The sequence below is a fragment of a genome, unplaced genomic scaffold (assembly GCF_019419815.1).
Source record: "Pyrus x bretschneideri cultivar Hongxiangsu unplaced genomic scaffold, Pyrus_bretschneideri_v1 Contig22, whole genome shotgun sequence".
NCBI classification, from domain to species: Eukaryota; Viridiplantae; Streptophyta; class Magnoliopsida; order Rosales; family Rosaceae; genus Pyrus; species Pyrus x bretschneideri.
Genome location: NW_025999524.1, coordinates 3676000 through 3696162, shown reverse-complemented (window position 1 = coordinate 3696162; position 20163 = coordinate 3676000). Strand labels below are relative to the sequence as shown.

Below are 20163 nucleotides of genomic sequence, written 5' to 3'. Positions count from 1 at the left end.
TTTATAAAGATTATAGGTAAAATTTTAATTCAATTCTCTTGAAATCTCAAAGAGAGAGGTAAGATTTGTGGATTCTTAAAATACATTACAAAATCCCTCTAATTCTCTCTAATTCCTTAACTTTCTCAAATTCTTAAAATTCAAATTCTATTTTAATGAACCTTGAATGTTATAATCTTCTTTAAAATTATAGTTGAATATACCCGAATTTCTAAGGATTTTAATAAACTATTTTAAAATCTTGATTGAATACACATTAAATTTTAGAAAATCATTTAAAATCTTGATTGAATATCTATAAATTCATTAAAAAAATTAAAATCTCTTAAAATCTTAGTTTTTGGTATGCATAATTGTACATTATCTGTGCCGTGGGCCCACCAATTGACAAGATGTTGGTACGGACATTCCAAATTAGGGTTTTCAAGAATTCACCCAATTCAATTTCTTGTATTGCAAGTGCAACCCACTGTAACTCGATTATTAGTGATACGGAGTTTGGGTTTCGTTGTGGCGTACGATGTTTATGCCACAGAGGAAGGCGTCGACGGCGGCTCTGTCGCTGACGCCGAGGAGCGGCGGCGTTGTTTCGAACCCTAGGAATACTGAGAATGGTAAAGCGGTGGTACTTGTGGACGGTCCGCCTCCGCCATTGGGCTTGCTGAGTGAGAGCGGACCTTATACGACTGCGGGATTTGATAGCGGTGACATGGACGATTGGAGGGCGTTCAAGGAGGCCGGGTTACTTGATGAGGCGGCCATGGAGCGCAAGGACCGCCAAGCTCTCGCCGAGAAGGTCTCTAAGCTTGAAACAGAGGTCAGCTACTAGATTTTGATTATATTAACATTGTTAATTTTTGGTTTTATAAAAAATGATTAAGAGAATTGTTATCGATTACAGAACAAATATTTAAACTTTCTGAATAAATTCTGAAGTATTTGTTGTTGGGCAGCTTTTTAGTTACCAGTATAATATGGGGCTTCTTCTGATTGAGAAGAAAGAGTGGGCTTCGAAGCACGAACAATTGACCGAAGCTTTGATTGAAACCCAAGAGATTCTTAACCGTGAAAAGTCTGCGCACTTGATTGCAATATCTGAGGTTGAGAAACGGGAGGAGAATTTACGGAGAGTCTTGGTCGCTGAGAAGCAGTGTGTAGCTCAGGTATACTGCCTTTTGTTGTTTGTGAATTTGTGTAATTAAATTTTGCTTTGTCAATTTTGTAAAATATTTTTTGTCACTGCAGCTCGAAAAGGCTTTGCGTGAAATGCACGAGGAGCATGCCCAAATAAGGCGCGAGGCTGAAGCAAAGATGGCTGATGCAAGTTCATTAGTTGTGGGAATTGAAGAAACGTCTTTGGAGACAGATGCAAAGTTGTGTGCTGCTTATGCCAAGCTTGTTGAGGTCAACAGAAAGAGTTCAGAGTTGGACATGAGATTGCAAGAGGTGGAGGCACGTGAAAGTGTGCTTCGAAGAGAGCAATTTTCCTTAAGTGCGGAGTATGCTTTTACAACCATGACACTTGCATTTAGGATATGCATTCTCCTAATATATATATAGCTCCTCTGTTCTTTGCTGAATCGACATCTTGTCATTTATGATGTAGTCTGTGTTTTTTGGATCATTAGACTTTTAAATTAAATCTGACTTGTTCTTAATCTTATTAGGCAAGAGGCTCACAAGACAACTTTTTACAAACAAAGGGAAGAATTGAAAGAATGGGAGAGGAAGTTAGAAGAAGGGGAAGAGAGGTTGTGCAAGCTTCGGAGAACTTTAAATGAGAAGGAGGAAAAGTCAAATCAAAATGATATGGTTATGAAGCAAAGAGAGAAAGACATTGAAGATGCACAAAGGAAGATTGAAGCTTCGAACACTATGTTGAAAGAAATGGAAGCTGATGTGAATAAACGGCTAGATGACTTAGTATCAAAGGAAAAGGTGCGTCACTAGTGTAGATTAGTTTATTTTGTTCTTTTTCTAGAAAAGTATAATTGCACTTTTGTCCATTTGACTGATGTCAATTTGGTTGCAGGAAGCTAATTCTGTGAGGAACATCTTAGAGTTGAAGGAGAAGGATTTACAGGAATTTGAGCAAAAACTAAGTTTGCGAGAAATTGTGAGTCCCAACTGATATTTAAGCTATGTAACTTATGACACTTAAATTGTATCTTCTGTTTTCTAAAATGTTATATTTGTGTTTTCTAAATGGGTACATTGGTGTTTGGGTTATATTTTTGTTTTTCAAAGGGGTACATTTGTGTTTTTTTTTACCTGAAGGAGCACATTTTTGTAAAATGTATTGGATGTACGCCAATGTAAATGTTGGCTAACTGAAAATTAGAAGTCATGTTTCTCGAAGGTGTTGGTATTCGAAGCATTAACAGATTAGCATATAATAAAGGAAAGGTGAGGACAAAATAAGAGCGGATGCATATCTTTTGCTTTTAATCTCAAACTAAAAGTACAAAAAGAAGATGGATTGCAAAACTTTATGTGGTGCAATTTTCTGTTTTATAAGAGCTCGAATGTTTGTATTCATACAACTTGTCTAGAAGTCTGATATGGTCTGTTCAGGTGGAGATTCAAGAGGTGCTTGACAAGCACAGAGCTATTCTCAATACGGAAATGCAGGAGTTTGAGTTGGAAATGGAAGAAAGGAGGGAGACTCTGAACAAGGAACTTAGGAGCAAGGTTGATGGGGTGGAACAGAAGGAATTGGAAATCAGCCACAGGGAAGAAAAGTTGTTGAAGAGGGAACAAGCGCTGCATGAGAAATCAGAGAGGTTGAATGAGAAAAATAATGAACTTGAAACAAAGCTGAAAACTTCGAAGGAGAATGAGAAAGCCATCAAAGTTAATGAGAAAATGTTAGAGGTGGAAAAGCAACAATTACTTGCTGATATAGAGTGTCTTCAGAATCTTAGAGATGAAATTCAGAAGATAAAGGATGAAAACCTTCAACTGGAGCTCCAGATTCGTGAAGGGAGAGAGAAGCAGGTAATTACTCAGGAAGAGAGGTCAGAGCACCTCCGTTTGCTGTCAGAATTGCAGCAGGAATTAAAGACTTATAGACTTCAAAATGAGTTGCTTTTGAAGGAAACTGAAGATTTGAAGCAGCAGAGGGAAAAGTTTGAGGAAGAGTGGGAGGAATTGGATGAGAGAAAAGCTGAAATTAGCAGAGATCTCGAGAAAATTGTTGAAGAGAAAGAAAATTTAGAAAAAATACAAGGCATGGAGGAAGAAAGGCTGAAAAATGAGAAACATGCATTGCAAGATTACATACAGAGGGAGCAGGACAGTCTCAAGCTTGAGAAAGAATTATTTGCGTCTAAGATGAGAAATGAGCAGTTAGCCTTAGCTGAAAAGGCCCAATTCGAGCATAGTCAAATGGTTCAAGATTTTGAGTCACAGAATAGAGATCTTGAGGCTGATATGCAGAATAGGGAGCAGGAAATGAAGAAAGGCCTGCAGGAAATGGAGAGAGCATTTGAGGAGGAGAAGGATAGAGAACATTCTAATATTAATTACTTGAAGAGAGTCACTAATGAGCAAATGGAAGAATTAAGATCTGAAAGGCATAGAATGGAAAGGGAAAGGGAAGAACTTGCTCTGAACAAGAAGCAGCAAGAAGTTATCCAACTTGAAATGCGCAAAGACATTGGTCAGCTTGATATGCTTAGCAAGGAGATCAAGCAGCAGCGGGAACAACTTATTGAGGAAAGACGACACTTCCTTTCTTGTGTTGAGAAGCTGAAAAGTTGCAAGGACTGTGGAGAAATGACAAGGGAATTTGTACGTTCTGATCTCCAGGTACCAGCAGTGTTCCAAGTTGAGGCTGTTTCTCTGCCGAGGATCAATGTTGATTTTTTAAATAACTCTCCAGCTGATTCAGGTGTTCCTGATTTGGAATACACAGAATCAGGATGGGGAACATCTTTGCTGCGCAAATGCAAGTCAGTTGTTTCTAAAGTATCTCCAATTAAAAAAATGGAGCATATTACTGATGCAGGGTCTTCAGAGTTGCCCCCACTATCAACTATTCAAGTTAATACTGAAGAGAAACGAAACGAGTCTAATATGCTTATCAATGAGGGAGCAAGAGGGCACATCGGTCATGAAGATGAAGCTGGGGCATCCTTTAGGGTGCCTAATGACTCTAGTGCTCAACCACTACCATCTGATAACACCACCATGGAAGTGGATGATGGGTATGCTCCATCAATTGATGATCATAGCTTCATTGACAGTAAGGTGAAAGATGTTCCTGATGATTCCGAGCAATCCGAGCTGAAGAGTGATCGGCAAATACCGGCTAGGGGACGTAAGTCCAGACTGTCTAGGACGCGCATCGTGAAGGCAACACTTGAAGAGGCAAAGAAATTTCTAGGAGATACTCCAGAAGAACCATCAAATGCAATAGGAGATACTCCAGAAGAACCATCAAATGCAAGTATGCTGCCTAATGATAGTAGTTACAATCATGAAGAAAGTCGGGGTGATTCCAGTTTTGCTGAGAAAGCTAATAGTAGCGTTGGGAGGAAACGAATGCGTGCTCAGAGCTCTAGGATTACCAAAAGTGAGCAAGATAATTGTGACAGCGAAGGATGTTCTGGCAGTGTCACGACAGCTGGTGGGCGCAGGAAGAGGCGACAACCCATTGCTTCCTCCGTGCAAACACCTGGAGAGCAGCGATATAATCTCAGACATCGCAAGACGTAAGTTGCTTAATGTGAGTATGAATTTATACGGCGCAGTGGAAGCTAATATGGAAGTAAATAACAAATTAATGCTTGCAGTTTCTATGGCGTGATCATAATATTAGGGCCAACTTGGGTCAAGGGTGTCTATCTAAATTTCTAAATAGACTTCTTGTCGGTCTGTTATTCTTCATGCATTGTTACATTTGTCTCCAATCAACTTAAGCTTCAAGGACAATTGGATTTCAACATGGTATTAATTTTGGATTGTTTATTAATTTCTGGTTGAACTCTGCGTGTATCTTTTTGCTTTCAGTAGTTATGTTTATATAAAATTGTTGGGCCCTTTTTTTCCCTTATCAATTTTAGTTTTGAGATTAGTGATATTCTGATGCGTACACCAAGTACGGATTTGAATGTCAAACTTATGCTTAATCTTATCACTGTAGTCCATTTGATTCTTTTTCCTTTTTGGGCTGAGAAGAACCATTCTTTGACCCATTTCTGTTCTTGCAATGGAATATTAACTGAGCACTTAATTTGTCCAGGTCCTTTCAGTCAATGCATGAAATAGAATGTTTGTTAGAACCCTGAATAATCTATTCCATAGTCTTCCACTAGGTGCCGGACAAATAAATTCCTAACCAGCTTCGGATTAGTCCTGGAGTGACACTTTTACTGACCGTTATTCTGAAATATTGCTCCTTGATCAGTTAAAGCATTCGGTATGTTCTGTCTAAGAAGAGAAATTGCTTATGAAGTACTTGTTACTAAATTGTTACTGCATAGGAGAATAATTTGGTTCTTTCTGATGGTTTGGGAAAATGTAAACATCGAAAAACAAATAAAGGAAGATTAAATGATAAACAGGGATAAACTTATGTAGTTAATAATTGAATTAACGAAGTATCTATATTGGAAGACGTGAATTTTTACGGTTTTACATATGACCTCATCTGTCATACACTGTCCAAATTAAGTGATCTTGCATGAGGTGTTGAGTGTTGGCATTTTCTATGCTTTACCATGTGAGGAAATGTTTGGGGGTTTTTTTTTTTGTAATTTTTAAATTGGTCTATGAACGTTGATCAGTACAGGATCAGTCACAGCAGCACCAGCCGCGGCTGACCTGAAGACGGTAAATAAGGAAGAAACTGGAGGTGGTGGTGTAGAACCAATTCCTGAATCTGTTTCTGTATCGTCGTTGGGGACAGCTGGTGAGAATGGGCGGACTACACAGTTGATGCAGGTCACCACATTGAAAAGTGTGGAATTCTCACAGGAGCGGGTTGTGAGGGTCATGTCCCTCTTACCTTTTTCGGTGTTTTGTAATCTGTGACGGTTTTAGCCGAAACGTGTAGAACTGTGTGGATAAGGTCTGGTAACCTGTGTTTCATGTACTGCAGTTTAGAACACCAAAAGGAACCGTTGATGACAATGCTGAAGCTGATGCAGCAAAATCAGTTGAAAATACAGAGTTGAGTGCAGAAGATAATGGTACACCGGAATCTGGTGGCGGCAACAATACAAGTGGCGAGAGCGACGATGATTATGATGACGAGGAAGTTGAAGAGCGTCCGGGCGAGAAGTCAATAGGAAAGAAGATCTGGACTTTCTTGACAACGTGATGGCGAAAACCACTCTCTCATTACCATCTTGTAAACCTTGTAATGACTAGCTTCAGTGTGATTTCTTAGCTGTTTTTCGTTCTCATTTTGTAACTCTAATGTCGAAATGGCGATTTCGTCGCTCTCTTAGTCTTTTTAGATTGTCATATATATTGAAGCACTCTTAGAATTTTCTTAAATTTGAGATTAAATGTTACTTAGCATTAAATGCTGCGGAAAATGAATGGTTTAGATTAAAACTAAAAGTTCTAATGGTTGTAGAAATCATATCTAACGGTTAAAACACTCTTAGCAATGAGTGCTAGTAGCACCGACGCCACAACCATGGAGTCTCTACTCAATGAGATTATTGAAAACATGAAACTGCAAACTTAAGACCCATATCTTTCAACTGATATTTCAGCTGTTCACAGTTGGCTACAGAAGCTTGTGTAGAAAAGGACTTATCATCCTACTGTACTAGGCCTGCCCAGAAAACAATTAAGTAGAGCTGGGGCTATGCCTTCTGATAGCCCTCCATCTCTCTCCCTCCCATATCTCCAGCCTCCACTGAGACACTGTGGTCCTCTTCCTCCGTCCTCCCCATCAAAAACTCCAAAAGTGCTTTTATTTGTTTGATTTTTCCACAGCTGCTTCTGCTTCTTCACCTTTCTTTCCTTCATCCCGTGGACATAACTTTTTCCCAACCTTATTATAGAGAGAGAGAGAGAGAGAGAGAGAACATCTTGGAAGGTTGGATTGGACCATTACTCTCTGTCCTGTCTTTTATTATCTTCCCTACTTCATTATTTGACTGTAGATTCAATGATGGCCTTAATCCTGTCCACAAAAATTAAGGCCATAAGCAACTAACAACAATAATCAAGTTTTATCTATTAAGTGAAGTCGGCTATAAATCTTAAAACGCTACTACGCTCCTTTTTTTAGGCAAACGAGAATGGTGAGCTAGGAGTTGTCCAAATTCAGTTATGTTGATAGGTATATGTTTAGTAGTACGAGGACAATTTAAACACGCGATGCCACTGTAGTTGTGTTCAATGGCGAATTTATAAAAATTTTGCAAAAAGAAAAAATCATGTAAAATATTCCTTTTTTTTTTTTTATTGTTAGACAAACATACGTCAAAATTTAATGATACTATTATCATTCATGATTCACAAAACACGCAAAAATACAAACTCCAATTGTCTATGACAAGTTTTATCCCACAAACGTCTCATTATAATGTTATCAAAATAGGTAAAAATATGAAAAGTGATCATTTCAACTATTGAGATTTGATACAATCAGATCCTCATAAGTCTTGGAGTTAGGACCTATTTGAAAGAGAGTCCAGTTTTCTATCAACTTAGACATGAGTGCTTTTCCTTGCTAAAAATACACTTCTAGCCCTCGCTCAATGTAAAGAACCAATATGTCACTCAACCATTAATCTCCATTATACTAGAGAGTAAACTTTTAACAAAACTCACAATAAAAATCCTTTCTCCCCTAAAAACACAAAAATGTCCATATGAATTGATTTCGTATAATTCCATGAAGGAAAGTCAAATTAATTTCTATTTTGGTAAGGAAAATACTGAGCATTAACGGTATTTTAAATCAATTATCAACTGCTATACTAGAAAGTTAATAAGTGTAACAATGTCTGTTTAGTTTGAAATTTCATTACAGTTTCGTTTTTCTCATATTTTGTGTATAATTACATCTTTCAAACAGAGGAAGGATGTTGTTTTATTGCTCTTGGTCATGAAGAAAGGAATAGGCGGAACAATTTGGATTTGGTAACTATGGTTCAATTCCAAGATACACCATAACAGTATGAACTTGAAGCATATTTCTCAAACCCATCTGGAGCCATACGGTCTTTTTTTTTTTTTTTTTTGGAGATTCAATGCAGTTTTTGTCTTGTTCCTCTCCATGTTTCAGAAAGCACTTAAAAACCCAAAAGCAGAAAAGCCCAAGGCCCCCAACGCAGACAAGAAGGCAGCGTTGAGAGATAAAAACACATCTTTTTGTCTTGCATGTACTTGCATGCACCCCCTCCTCTCTCTCTCTCTCTCTCTCTGTTTTTGCATGGACATATGGTCCCCTATTCCCTCTGCCCCAAATCCTGCAAAACCCTAGAAATCCTTATCCCTTTACCATAACTAATCTCACAATCTTAACAACCCACCTCCAACTACCACACCCTTTTAACTGACTAAAATAACCATTTTTAATGAACATAATGGTATACAAGGCAACTACTTTTATTTTGACTAGACATAACTTCGAACTTGAGAGCAATGAAACGAGCGTCTCAACCACATACGCAAAATCAATGCAGAATTGATCGTGTAACCAAGTTATTCGAGCAGATTTAGAAGTGCGTCAAGCTGACTAAACTAATGTTCTCTCTCTAAACTCAAGTTTAAACCCGATTTTTCGTAATTTTATTTACATCATATTAGAATATCGTTTGAATTAACTGAAAATGATAATCAATAATAATAAATTAAAAGTTTGATAAGACTATTAGGAGATTGAAAGCAGCGCCGAATCCTTTCGCTTTCACCCTCTAGTCCTTATAGTTACTACTCTATTCTGATCTTAATAATAATTGTTATTTCTTTGTTGCTCTTGGAGAACTGTGCTTTTGAACCTCTCTCTGTCTCTCTGCCTGCTCTATATACTTTCTTAGCTTTTCCATAAGCATAACAAGTAGACCAGAGAGCTCAGCTTTCTTGCTTCTGCTTCTGTATTTTTCCTCTTCGCTTCTTCCCTTTTTCCTTCAAACACGTTTGGATCTTTCTCAAATTCTGCTTGGGCCCCAAACCACTCGTGATTTGCCTCATATGAACATATATATAGATATATATACAAGGGACCCATGTCGATATTTCTCATGAATATCACATCCATGATTGTAGTTTCTGCTTCCTAAATCCATTTCTCTTTTGGGTCAGTTTCTCATGGTTTTCTTCTTCCCATAAACTCCATCTCTCAACTCCTTTTCTTTAACTCTGTCCTAATCAAATTCCCCTCTGGATTTATTGACTTTTACTTCAAATCCATGAAGGGTTTTACTCCCATCAGTCTTGTGATTTTGGTAATCTTTCTGTTCTCTGTGGGTGTTTGGAGTTCTGAGGAAGCAGATGAAGGTGTAGCTCCGATGGAGAAAACAGAGCAGGAAGCTCTGTACTCTGCAGTACAAGGCTTTGTGGGTAAATGGTGGAATGGTTCAGACCTCTATCCGGATCCTTGTGGGTGGACTCCTATACAGGTACTTTTTTTTTTTTTTTACCCCCACCACTTTGTGTACTGTCTCTCTGCAACATTGCTTAAATCCAAAGTTACCAACTTTACATTCCTTTTTGGTTTTTACTTGTACTCGACAAGAGGTTAAATGCCAATGTTGTGCTTAACCCTTGCTGGCAGCTAAGAATCACTAGAGTTTCGAGAAATTTAACGGGTGAATCCGAGTCACTTAAATAACAATGTATAGTATAGTAGAAAGACTCTTTAACAAGTCCCAATTACTTACACGGGTTTTTCCTTTGAAGTCGATGTGTATTTTTTATGTTAGGGTTCAGTCAGTTAACATTTTGCGTGTTCGTAATAGGTCAAAAGTTGTAACCTTTCTAACGTTTGATACGAGTTTTTCAATTTCCACTGCAGGGGGTGTCTTGTGATTTGTATGATGGGGTTTGGTATGTGACCTCCATGAATATTGGACCTGTTCTTGACAACTCCCTAAATTGTTCCCCAAGTGCAAGATTTAGACCACAACTGTTTGATTTGAAGCACCTAAAATCCCTATCCATTTTCAATTGCTTCCTCTCACCCCACAAACATCCAGTTCCAATCCCCTCAGAAAACTGGTGGAACCTTGCTGGCAGCTTAGAATCGCTAGAGTTTCGATCGAATCCGGGCCTCACTGGACAAATTCCTGCAACCTTTGGCAGCCTCAGAAAGCTCCAATCATTAGTGCTAGTAGAGAATGGATTAAGTGGTGGAATACCAACAAATATCGGTGAATTAGTCCGATTGAAGCGGCTAGTTCTAGCCGGAAACTGGTTTACGGGCCAAATACCCGGTGGGTTTGGTGGATTGAATCAGCTGTTAATCCTTGATTTAAGTAGGAACTCACTATCCGGGCCTTTGCCAATCACCATTGGAAGTTTGACTTCACTCCTGAAGCTTGACTTGAGCAGCAATCAACTGGAAGGGCAGCTACCTTTGGGGTTTGGTAATCTAAAGATGTTGACTTTATTGGACCTGAGGAGCAACAATTTCTCAGGTGGGTTGACCAAATCACTTGAAGAAATGCATTCCTTGGAAGAGTTGGTCTTGTCCAAAAACCCAATTGGTGGAGACATCAAAACCCTAGAGTGGCAAAACATGGAGAAATTGGTAATTTTAGACCTCTCTGGATTAGGTCTAATTGGTGAGATTCCGGATTCAATTTCAAACCTAAAAAAATTGAGATTTTTAGGTCTGAATGACAACAAGCTCACGGGCAACCTCTTGCCAAAGATTGCAACTTTGCCCTGCCTCAGTGCACTCTACCTCCATGGCAACAACCTCACAGGGGAGCTTAAATTCTCTGAGTCGTTTTATCACAAAATGGGGAGTCGTTTTGGAGCTTGGAACAACCCTAATCTCTGTTACGTCAGTGGAATGGTGCCAGCAGGCCATGTCCCATTTGGGGTGAGGCCATGTCAGCAGGGGGAGGAGGAGGTCACATTGGTTGACAAACCCAATTCAAAAACAGAGTTGGGTGATGAGATTTTGAATGAGAATTCACATTACACTACTTCTTTGGGAATTTCAAGCTTCGGCATTGATGGGTTCTGGTGGCTTAGTGGATTTCTGCAATTACTGATGTTTCTGTTATTGACTTGATCCCTAAAGATCCCTTCGTTTTAGAACCTTACAACATAACTTCTCTAGTTAGAAGCAATTGTAACTTAGAATGTTATTGCTTACTTTGTTATGCTTTCTTTTGCCTTCTTTTGCCTCTTAACATGAATCAACTCAATATATATGCTTTCCTTTTCTCAATCAATCAAATTTAGGGGTGGACACAAAGCCGACCGAATCCGACCACTCTAAGTGGTTTGGTTCGCTTTTAACATTGAAATGTTTAATCTTGAAACAAAGCAAACCGCATTGCTTAACTGTTAGTAAATCTGGTCAAAAAATTGGCCAAACTTGGGGATGGACACTAAACCAATCGAATCAAACCACTCTGACGGGGTTGACTTGATTTTAACATAAAAATGTGTATTTTTAGACTGAACCAACCGTTTTGCTTAATAGTTAGTAGATTTGGTCGTGATTTGGTGGTGAAACTAATCCAAACTGAATTGTGGTCATCTTTTACATACGAAGTGGACCGCAGCTCTACTGCACATGTGACATGGATAATAATGGTACCATAGAAAATAAGAACATAGGTTTGGGCAGTTGCTTTGCAAACCAATGTACAGCTAGCAAAATTCATTTGGGTTTCTTGCTAAACAGAGCAACCCCAACTAAGTATAAATGCTGGGAATTTTTGCAAGCAGTGGGAAGTGACTTCAATCGAATTTGGGTAAGAGTGCGATCCTTTTATTGCTTTTTTCAAAGGGAAAAAAGCTGCAAATAATGGCTTGACTTTAATACATTGAAAGTGAAATTTGGGTCACTATTGCTAGGTGGAGCTCGTGTTTTAAAGAAGACTAGTATGAAGGATGATTAGGTTGGACCCCTAAATACAATTCCAGATCCAATTGAAGGTAAATGCTGTGTCCACCAATGTGGAGGAGGGTCTCTGTTCTAGGACCTGTGTCAGTTTCTTTAATTTTCTTGGGTTTGATTGATTGGCTTCTGAATATTCCGTTTGGGAAAAGATGTGGTTTGCATGATTCCAAGTCATTGTATACACCCTTGAGTTTATCTCTCGTTTGTGAGCGTATACAACTTCTGATAGCTAAGAATCTCTCTCATTTGCGAGCATATACAACATTTGATAGGTAAGAATCTTGTTGTTTCAAATGTTGTTATCACAGTTGAAAGTATCAATCTCACATCTGATAAATGATAGAATTTGAATGTGCTTGTAAAAGGTTAGACTACTCTCCATATTGCCAATTGGTTTTATAATAAAACCCCAACTTTCTTCACAGTATGGGAAGTAACCATGTAACATCTCACATCGTCCAAGGGAGTGGATCCTATAAGCCTTATATGTATATTCTCATCTCTACCTAGCACGAGACCTTTTGGGAGCTCATTGGCTTCGGGTTCCGTAGGAACTTCAAAGTTAAGCGAGTTCGCGCGAGAGCAATCCCAAGATGGGTGACCCACTGAGAAGTTCTCGTGTGAGTTCCCAAAAACAAAACTGTGAGGGTGTGGTAGGGGCCCAAAATGGATAATATCGTGCTATAGTGGAGTCAAGCCCAGGATGTGCTGGGGGCCCCGGGCGAGATATGACAATTTGGTATCAAAGCCAATCCCTGGCCGGAATTGTGCCGACGAGGACGTCGGGCCCCTAAGAGGGGTGGATTGTAACATCCCACATCGTCCAGGGGAGTGGATCCTGTAAGCCTTATATGTATATATTCCCATCTCTACCAAGCACGAGGCCTTTTGGGAGCTCACTGGCTTCAGGTTCCGTAGGAACTCTGAAGTTAAGCGAGTTCGCGCGAGAGCAATTCCAAGATGGGTGACCCACTGGGAAGTTTTTGTCTGAGTTCCCTGAAACAAAACCATGAGGGCGAGGTCGGGACCTAAAGCGGACAATATCGTGCTACCATGGAGTCGAGCCCGAGATGTGGTAGGGGCTCAGGCTGGGATGTGACAAATCCAACCTCTTATAAGCCCTTGCAGGTTTGGTCCCTCACCAATGTGGGACTTTGTCCTCACATTCTCATATGTCCACTTACCCATGACGAATTTTCAAGCCTAACACATGGACAACACAAACGAAGTGATGTGGAGCATGTGTGGCCTTTGAGCTTCACACGTGGACCAGTCTGCTCTGATACTATGGAGAAAATTAGAGTTTCACCATAAAACCAATTGATGTTATGATGGAACCTCAGCTTTCTTCAATTCCTCTTTCTTCTGTTTGCCCTAATACTACGTAATGCTTTTCTGATGCTTTTGCCGCAAGAATTGAATGTATTTTTGTTAAACAAGATCACCATTTATATACAAGAGTTCATATGGTTCAGTTAACATGTCATGTAGCCAAAGTATACTAACTGCAAAAGATTACATGGTAGCGGAGTGATGTTTACGCTCCCGTACTTTTCTCCGACACTATTTTCATCGTTTATTTTCGTTGTATCTTATTTGATTCATTCAACCGAAGAGACAAAATATGAGGAAATGTGAGTGTGATTAGGTAACACGTCGATGTTAGTAAAGCCTATTGATGTGGCTTTCCATAAAGTTTTGATTCCTTATCATCATACAAGCCCCTTAAAGGGCTATGTTTCCACATTGGAAATATTAAATATTATTAAAGGAGCCACACTTTCCTTTTGCACCTTAACTTAGATAATGTGGTGACTGATTGGCAGTTGCTAGTCATGTAATGGTTTCGTGTTTTGGTAGAACAATGCATTGTATATTGTTGACTCTTGCATTTCTAATCACATAGTAGCGTTTTGATTCAATAATATAATAGCATACGAAGAAAATGTTGCATATGATGGTAAGTCATTTTCGTCTTTACACATCAAGAGAAACAATTCTCTTAACTCGTAGTTGAGAGGAAAATATCTCCGCACTTTCATTAATCTCATTCTGTCTTAGTTTAGCCTCTAGGGTATCAATTTGCCCTAGAATTAGGAGGCTACTAATAATTACGGTTGTTTGATCATTGTGCACTGGCACAAGGTACATAGGTAATCTAGCTGTACTAAATGCAATGGAATCTTTCTTTACGCTCTTGTTCGTGATTCTTGCAACGATTCTTAAGAACGTGACGATGATCTGGAATTCGTTAATTTTATTAGGTATGTCTTATAATAAATATAACAGAATTTAGGGTTTAGGTTTAGTGTTAAGAGTATAGCGTTTTGGGTTTTGGTCAATCTCTGAAGTACTAAAACTCTGATGCAGAACTGGAAAATTATACCGTCAACGACTCAACTAGTGCACTACTGGGGAAGACAAAAAGATTTTTATGATGCTGTTCTGTTGGGCCTTGTTGGGCTTCACCATGCATTCAGCCCAACTTTATCCATTTAGTTTGTTGTGAGCTGCCGCAGTAATGCCAGGTCCAAATTTGAGGCTGATGTAAATTATTAGCAAAAGTTGGGAGATGTGACATTGTGAGTCGTGGCATTCTAAACAGCAATACAAACCCGTGATTCACACATGAAGATTAACACGACTGTTGTTGTCATATTTCCGCCACAGACCACCACCAGGCCAGCTGAAAATGCTCCTTTCTGCCGCACAACTATCTTGGAACACTAATTTAGACCAGCATTACGGGACAGGACAGTAGGGTTTAGTCCCGAATTAACAAGAGGTTTTCAAACAAGTAGGTAAAGTCGTTTTAACTTATTATAATTGGTTAGGGTTTGAACGCTACTATATGTACGATATGTGAGATATATGATAGAAGTTTCTATGTTGAGCTGAGAGCTTTTATTAATACTTCAAAATTAAAGCTTTTCTCCACTCCTATGATAAGCATATTGTTTCTTATATTTCTGTATACTTAAGTTGCACAATCATTTTTTTAGAGTATTAATAATAGCTCTCATTTTTAATCCATCGTCATCAAAATAAAGTTCTAAAGGACCACACTTCCCATATGCATTTGTTTTCTTGTTTTAGTGCGGAGAATCGCATTAGTCCAAACCTCAAAGTCCCTTTTCTAAAGGATAGAAAAAAGGAAAGCAAGAAAGCCAAACAAAGTCCCTTCATAATAAACTCATATGATCATGATGTGTATGAGTACTGGTGGTACTGGTGGTGGTGTTCCTCTCAGTCTGTAGCTAGTAATTGACTAGCAACGTTAATACCATAAACGAAATGGCAAATATACTCTAGCTACTTGCCACCATATTTCTAATTGATTTGTGACTAATGATTTTCCATATTAGAAAAAGTGAAACCCCCCGTGGGTCGCTCTTTTTTTATTTTTTTTTCAGTTTTAGTGAGAAATGAAACTTCTATGGGAAACAAAAAAGCAAACCTAATTTTTGGATCATTGATTCATAACATGTTTTAAACGAATAATTAGCAGAAATAGAATACCTCCTAATTATTAAACATGCATGCATCCAATTAAGACCAAGAGTAGGAATATTTTCATTATCACACTATCATGTAATGTTACTAATTCATTTGTTATAAAATATTTGTAGACGACATGATCAATATATCATGGAATTAGGTTATAGTAACATAGATAAATACACGCGTGAATGCATTTGTAATATTATGTATCAATGAGCGAACTACCACATTGATGGCCGTAGGGTTTGGAGTTTTTTTTTTTTTTTTTTTTTTTTTTTTTAATCTCTAGTCACTATGCACGCAACCAATTTATTGGTGCCACAATCTGTCACATGGGAAGAGCCATCACCAAATGGTATGTTTCACGCCCATCTTCACTGGTACGACTGGTCCCCAAAACCCTAATTTGAACTAGCATGAATCTTCTTCGACTTTAGAATTTTGGCAACGTAAGGGTTTTGCAACAAAACTTTCGCTATTTATTCGATGACTCTGAATATTATTGTCAACTGCTAACAAAACCCAGTTGCCATAATCCCCGCCCCGGTTTTGGCCTGCAGTTGCGTCTACTTGCTCCGCATGTCGGTCTCAACAGGTAAGGTATATAACTATATATGTTACATTGTTTTCCATTTGTCTAATTTTTCTTTGATTTTGGATTTAATTAAACCTTAATCCTAATGCGGTGGCTAAACACTGGCCAATTAAAATGCTAATTTATACATGCAGCAGCAGCAGCTAGCACATCACATTGACGTTTGACATGGAATTTTTTTCATTAATCTTAAATTGCACTACCAAGTACCAAGTACCAAGCGGTCCAACCGAGATGGCATTTGTCACGCGTTCAACACGCAAACTCTCCTTGCCAAGTCTGACTGAGTGATTTCAACCCATTTACCTGACTTGTTTACATCAGTAGTCCATGAGTCTTACATTATTTCTTGAAAATAATACTCAGCTAGATATAACATTATCAGTCAATTGAGGTGTACTACTTGGATTTTTATTTCAAAACACATCCCTTGGGCATATATTATTGAATCTATTTTCAAAATGTATACGCACATGCATATGAAATATATGTAAATTAACGACGGAATTACGTGTCACATCCCGATCCGGGGCGAATCATTTCCCGGACTCACTCCACCACCGTAGCACGATATTGTCCACTTTGGGCCCCGACCACGCCCTCACGGTTTTGTTTCTGGGAATTCACACGAGAACTTCCCGATGGGTCACCCATCCTGGGAATGCTCTCGCGCGCTACTCGCTTAACTTCGGAGTTCCAAAGGAACCCGAAGCCAGTGAGCTCCCAAAAGGCCTCGTGCTAGGTAGGGATGAGAATATACATATAAGGATCACTCCCCTGGGCGATGTGGGATGTCACAATCCACCCCCCTTAGGGGCCCTACATCCACGTCGGCACACCACGGCCAGGGTTTGGCTCTGATACCAAATTGTCACATCCCGGCCCGGGGCAGAACCATTTTCCGGGCTCACTCCACCACCGTAGCACAATATTGTCCGCTTTGGGCTTACCATTCCCTCACGGTTTTGTTTTTAGGAACTCACGCGAGCAAAACTTCCTAGTGGGTCACCCATCATGGGATTGCTCTAGCCCCCTTCTCGCTTAACTTCGGAGTTCCTACGGAACCCGAAGCCAGTGACCTCCCAAAAGGCCTCGTGCTAGGTAGGGATGAGAATATACATATAAGGATTACTTCCCTGGACGATGTGGGATGTCACATTACGTATTATTAATGTCAAATTTGTATCGATTATACATTAAAATACTTTGCTATTATAGACTTAAAGTTTTATCTATATATTTTATCAACTTATCAACGATCATATCAACGATAAAAACAAGAGTCGAGTTCATAAGAAAGCATATATCTCAATCATTTTCTTTATTAACGCATGTACTGATATCACAACTCACAAATGAGATCATGTAGCAAAAACAGGTGTCCATCAAAAGTCATACGCATGAAAATTAAACAAAGAAGTTAGTGGACCCATTAAAGTCTTTTTTCTTATAAGACCTTCGCACGCAACAGATCATCTCATCCTCATGACTCATCGTTCTGTAAAAGAATTTTCATAAATGTTATTAGAAATTCCTGATAATAATTTAAGCCATAATTATGGACATTACAATCATAATTAAATGATGAACTATACGTATACACCAAAGATGAGGGACTTGGACTAGACTATACCATCTACGTACGTTAAATAATTAAGTCGTCATAAACTTAAGGTTTGTTTCATTAATTCTGTAGAAAATGTGATCAAGTGATTAATTAGAGGTCCAATATGGAGGTTAATAACTTAATTTAATTATATAAGTTGATCATCTTGTACATATACCACTGGCATGCTAACTTGCCGTCTCTGAAGTCCATTTTTAGCTGCGTGTGAGACAAGATAACTTTCTGTTCCCAAAAATTAGAAAATGGAAAGGAATTCCATTATTTAAAGCAGCCCAAAGCTACTATTATCTTAATTTGGTTCAGAGCTGAGAAGCTACAACACACAAACAAACAGCCTTGACCAAACCGCGGCTTAAGCAAGTGCACCACAACACATTTATTTTTAAAAAAACTAATGAAAATAATTTGAAAACTTTAAATTTTAATGATAAGGACTAAATAAAAAGTAAAGTGAATAGTACCATGATTGACTTTTTAGTGTAAAAATATAATTTTCATTAAAGTGAACAGTACCAGAAGTTTTTTCTTAAAGTTTCCTTTAATCTTCTCACTTATTCTGCATATCCAAGCAAAGTGGACCAAATTTTTGTTGAAGAACGTAAAAAGTCCTACATCATAAAATTGACAAGGTAAAATACAATACATTGTGAATGATTTTATTACAAGCCTCATTGCGACCTGATAAAACTATACATATGTTGTGTTATGCATGTGATTATATGCAAATCGAGGACAGTATTAATATGAATAGTATTGAACCGTTGCTTCATTTCTCTTAAAACTTTGACAATTTTAATTCATAAAAGAAAATCAAGGCCGAAGGCCAAGTCTTAAGCCGGCACCAAATATTTACTTTGTGTGCCAATATATTATTTTCTAAAGAGTTGACATTCAAAATTCCCATTAGTCATTAGCGTGCATTTCACTCCTCCTTCCCCTCCTTCTCTTTCCTAGTCATTTACAACGCCAAATGCCAAACATTTTCCTGTTTGCCATGCAGATGTGTATGTATATAACACCAAACCCCCCTCCCTCCCTCCTCAGTAAACCAAAAAAAAAAAATTCATAAAACTTCTTCATTTCATATCATTCCTTAAACCCTGCACAACTACATCAAAATTTCAAAGATTGTTGTCTACACTGCAAACTCCGCAATGGCTTCGACTTCCTCTTTGAAATCGAAACACTTTTCGTCGGGCAAAAATACTGTGTTCGTTGTTCTTCTCGTTCTCAATCTTCTTATGGGGTGCTGCACTGCTACAAGGCTGGGGAAGACTCTGGTTGTGAGTCTGGACGGGAAGGCTTTGATGAATCTGGATCACACGAAAACGTTTAATCCCCGAAAACACGAGACGGGTTTTCGATACAAAGGTCAGATATTCAGCTACTTCCCCAAAGGGACTATCATCCCTCCTTCTGGTCCTTCCAAGAGGCACAACTCAGTGGTGGACTCTACACCTGGAAATTAAGTTTCTACATACACTTCCTCTGTTTTTTGTAGCTTTTATCATTCTTGTTGAATTGAATTTATTAGGTTTCAAAGTTTTTTCCGAATCGGATTTGAACCTCAAAGGTGGGATCAGATCAGAAAGAGATGAAATTCTTCTTTTTCTTCTTCTTTTTTTCTTTCTAGCTTTGTGATAATTCCCAGTATACTGTACAGAAAAAACCTTTATTTGTTGACATGTTATATTCAATTCAATAAAAAGAAAGTTGCAATTACCTTTCATATTAATGCGGCTACTTTTTTTTTTTCCGATGTGATCTGATATTGTATTCACTACTCACATCCTATGTGGAACAAGTTCCGGGAAAATTATACGGTGATTCGTAGTATTTATATTTTGAGGTTTTAACGGTTAGATCTCTCAGATTCAGAAGTGAGTAGGTTTCATCTTTCTCCTGGTTTTGACGTCTTGTGATGCATCATGCTTCAGCATTTGGATATATCTTCGCCATGCTTTTAGTTGATTGAGAAGAATGGCCAATAATATTGGTTCCCCAAAAATCCATACCACACACGGTTGCCTTTTTGATTGGGCCACCACTTTTTAGCCTTCCACCATTCATTAGATGAATTTTATTTTCATGGAATATGTTAAATGACATGTTTTATTAAAAATTGATAAAAAGTTAATGAAGACAGTGTGTTCATGTTCTCTTACACCAAATTTTACATTTTATCCCGATAAAATAGAGGTTTAGACCGTGGCTTATATCCGGAATAACAAATTGGCAATGTTGAGTTCAATATTAGCTCAAGTGTCTTTTCTTATCGTGTCATTTTCTCATATTTTGATAAAGTTTGGTCTTGAAAAAGGCCTACAATGTGTGGAAATTTAATTTTGTGCACGCGCCTAGTCTTTGAGAAATTTTTTGAAACACGGT

General features: G+C 38.4%; 2 protein-coding genes across 6 annotated transcripts; both read left to right on the top strand.

The window, feature by feature from the left end:
* Nucleotides 1–461: 461 nt before the first annotated feature.
* Nucleotides 462–6504, top strand: LOC103946981 (nuclear matrix constituent protein 1). Of its 5 annotated transcripts, XM_048584763.1 has the most exons (9): nucleotides 462–817; nucleotides 954–1163; nucleotides 1246–1499; nucleotides 1668–1938; nucleotides 2033–2116; nucleotides 2575–4390; nucleotides 4424–4715; nucleotides 5790–5994; nucleotides 6104–6504. In XM_048584763.1, the coding sequence occupies exons 1-9, from the start codon at nucleotides 521–523 to the stop codon at nucleotides 6323–6325; spliced, it is 3651 nt and encodes a 1216-aa protein (XP_048440720.1). In that variant the 5' UTR covers nucleotides 462–520; the 3' UTR covers nucleotides 6326–6504. The 5 variants fall into 5 exon arrangements, with proteins under 5 accessions (XP_048440720.1, XP_048440719.1, XP_009356086.2 ...); XM_048584762.1 differs by having other exon boundaries at nucleotides 2575–4715; XM_009357811.3 differs by lacking the exon at nucleotides 6104–6504 and having other exon boundaries at nucleotides 2575–4715; nucleotides 5795–5960.
* Nucleotides 6505–8931: 2427 nt separating this feature from the next.
* On the top strand, nucleotides 8932–11371 carry LOC103946971 (piriformospora indica-insensitive protein 2). The gene is made up of 2 exons (XM_009357803.3): nucleotides 8932–9590; nucleotides 9986–11371. Exons 1-2 carry the CDS (start codon nucleotides 9381–9383, stop codon nucleotides 11210–11212), a joined length of 1437 nt encoding a protein of 478 aa, XP_009356078.3. The 5' UTR covers nucleotides 8932–9380; the 3' UTR covers nucleotides 11213–11371.
* Nucleotides 11372–20163: the final 8792 nt, after the last annotated feature.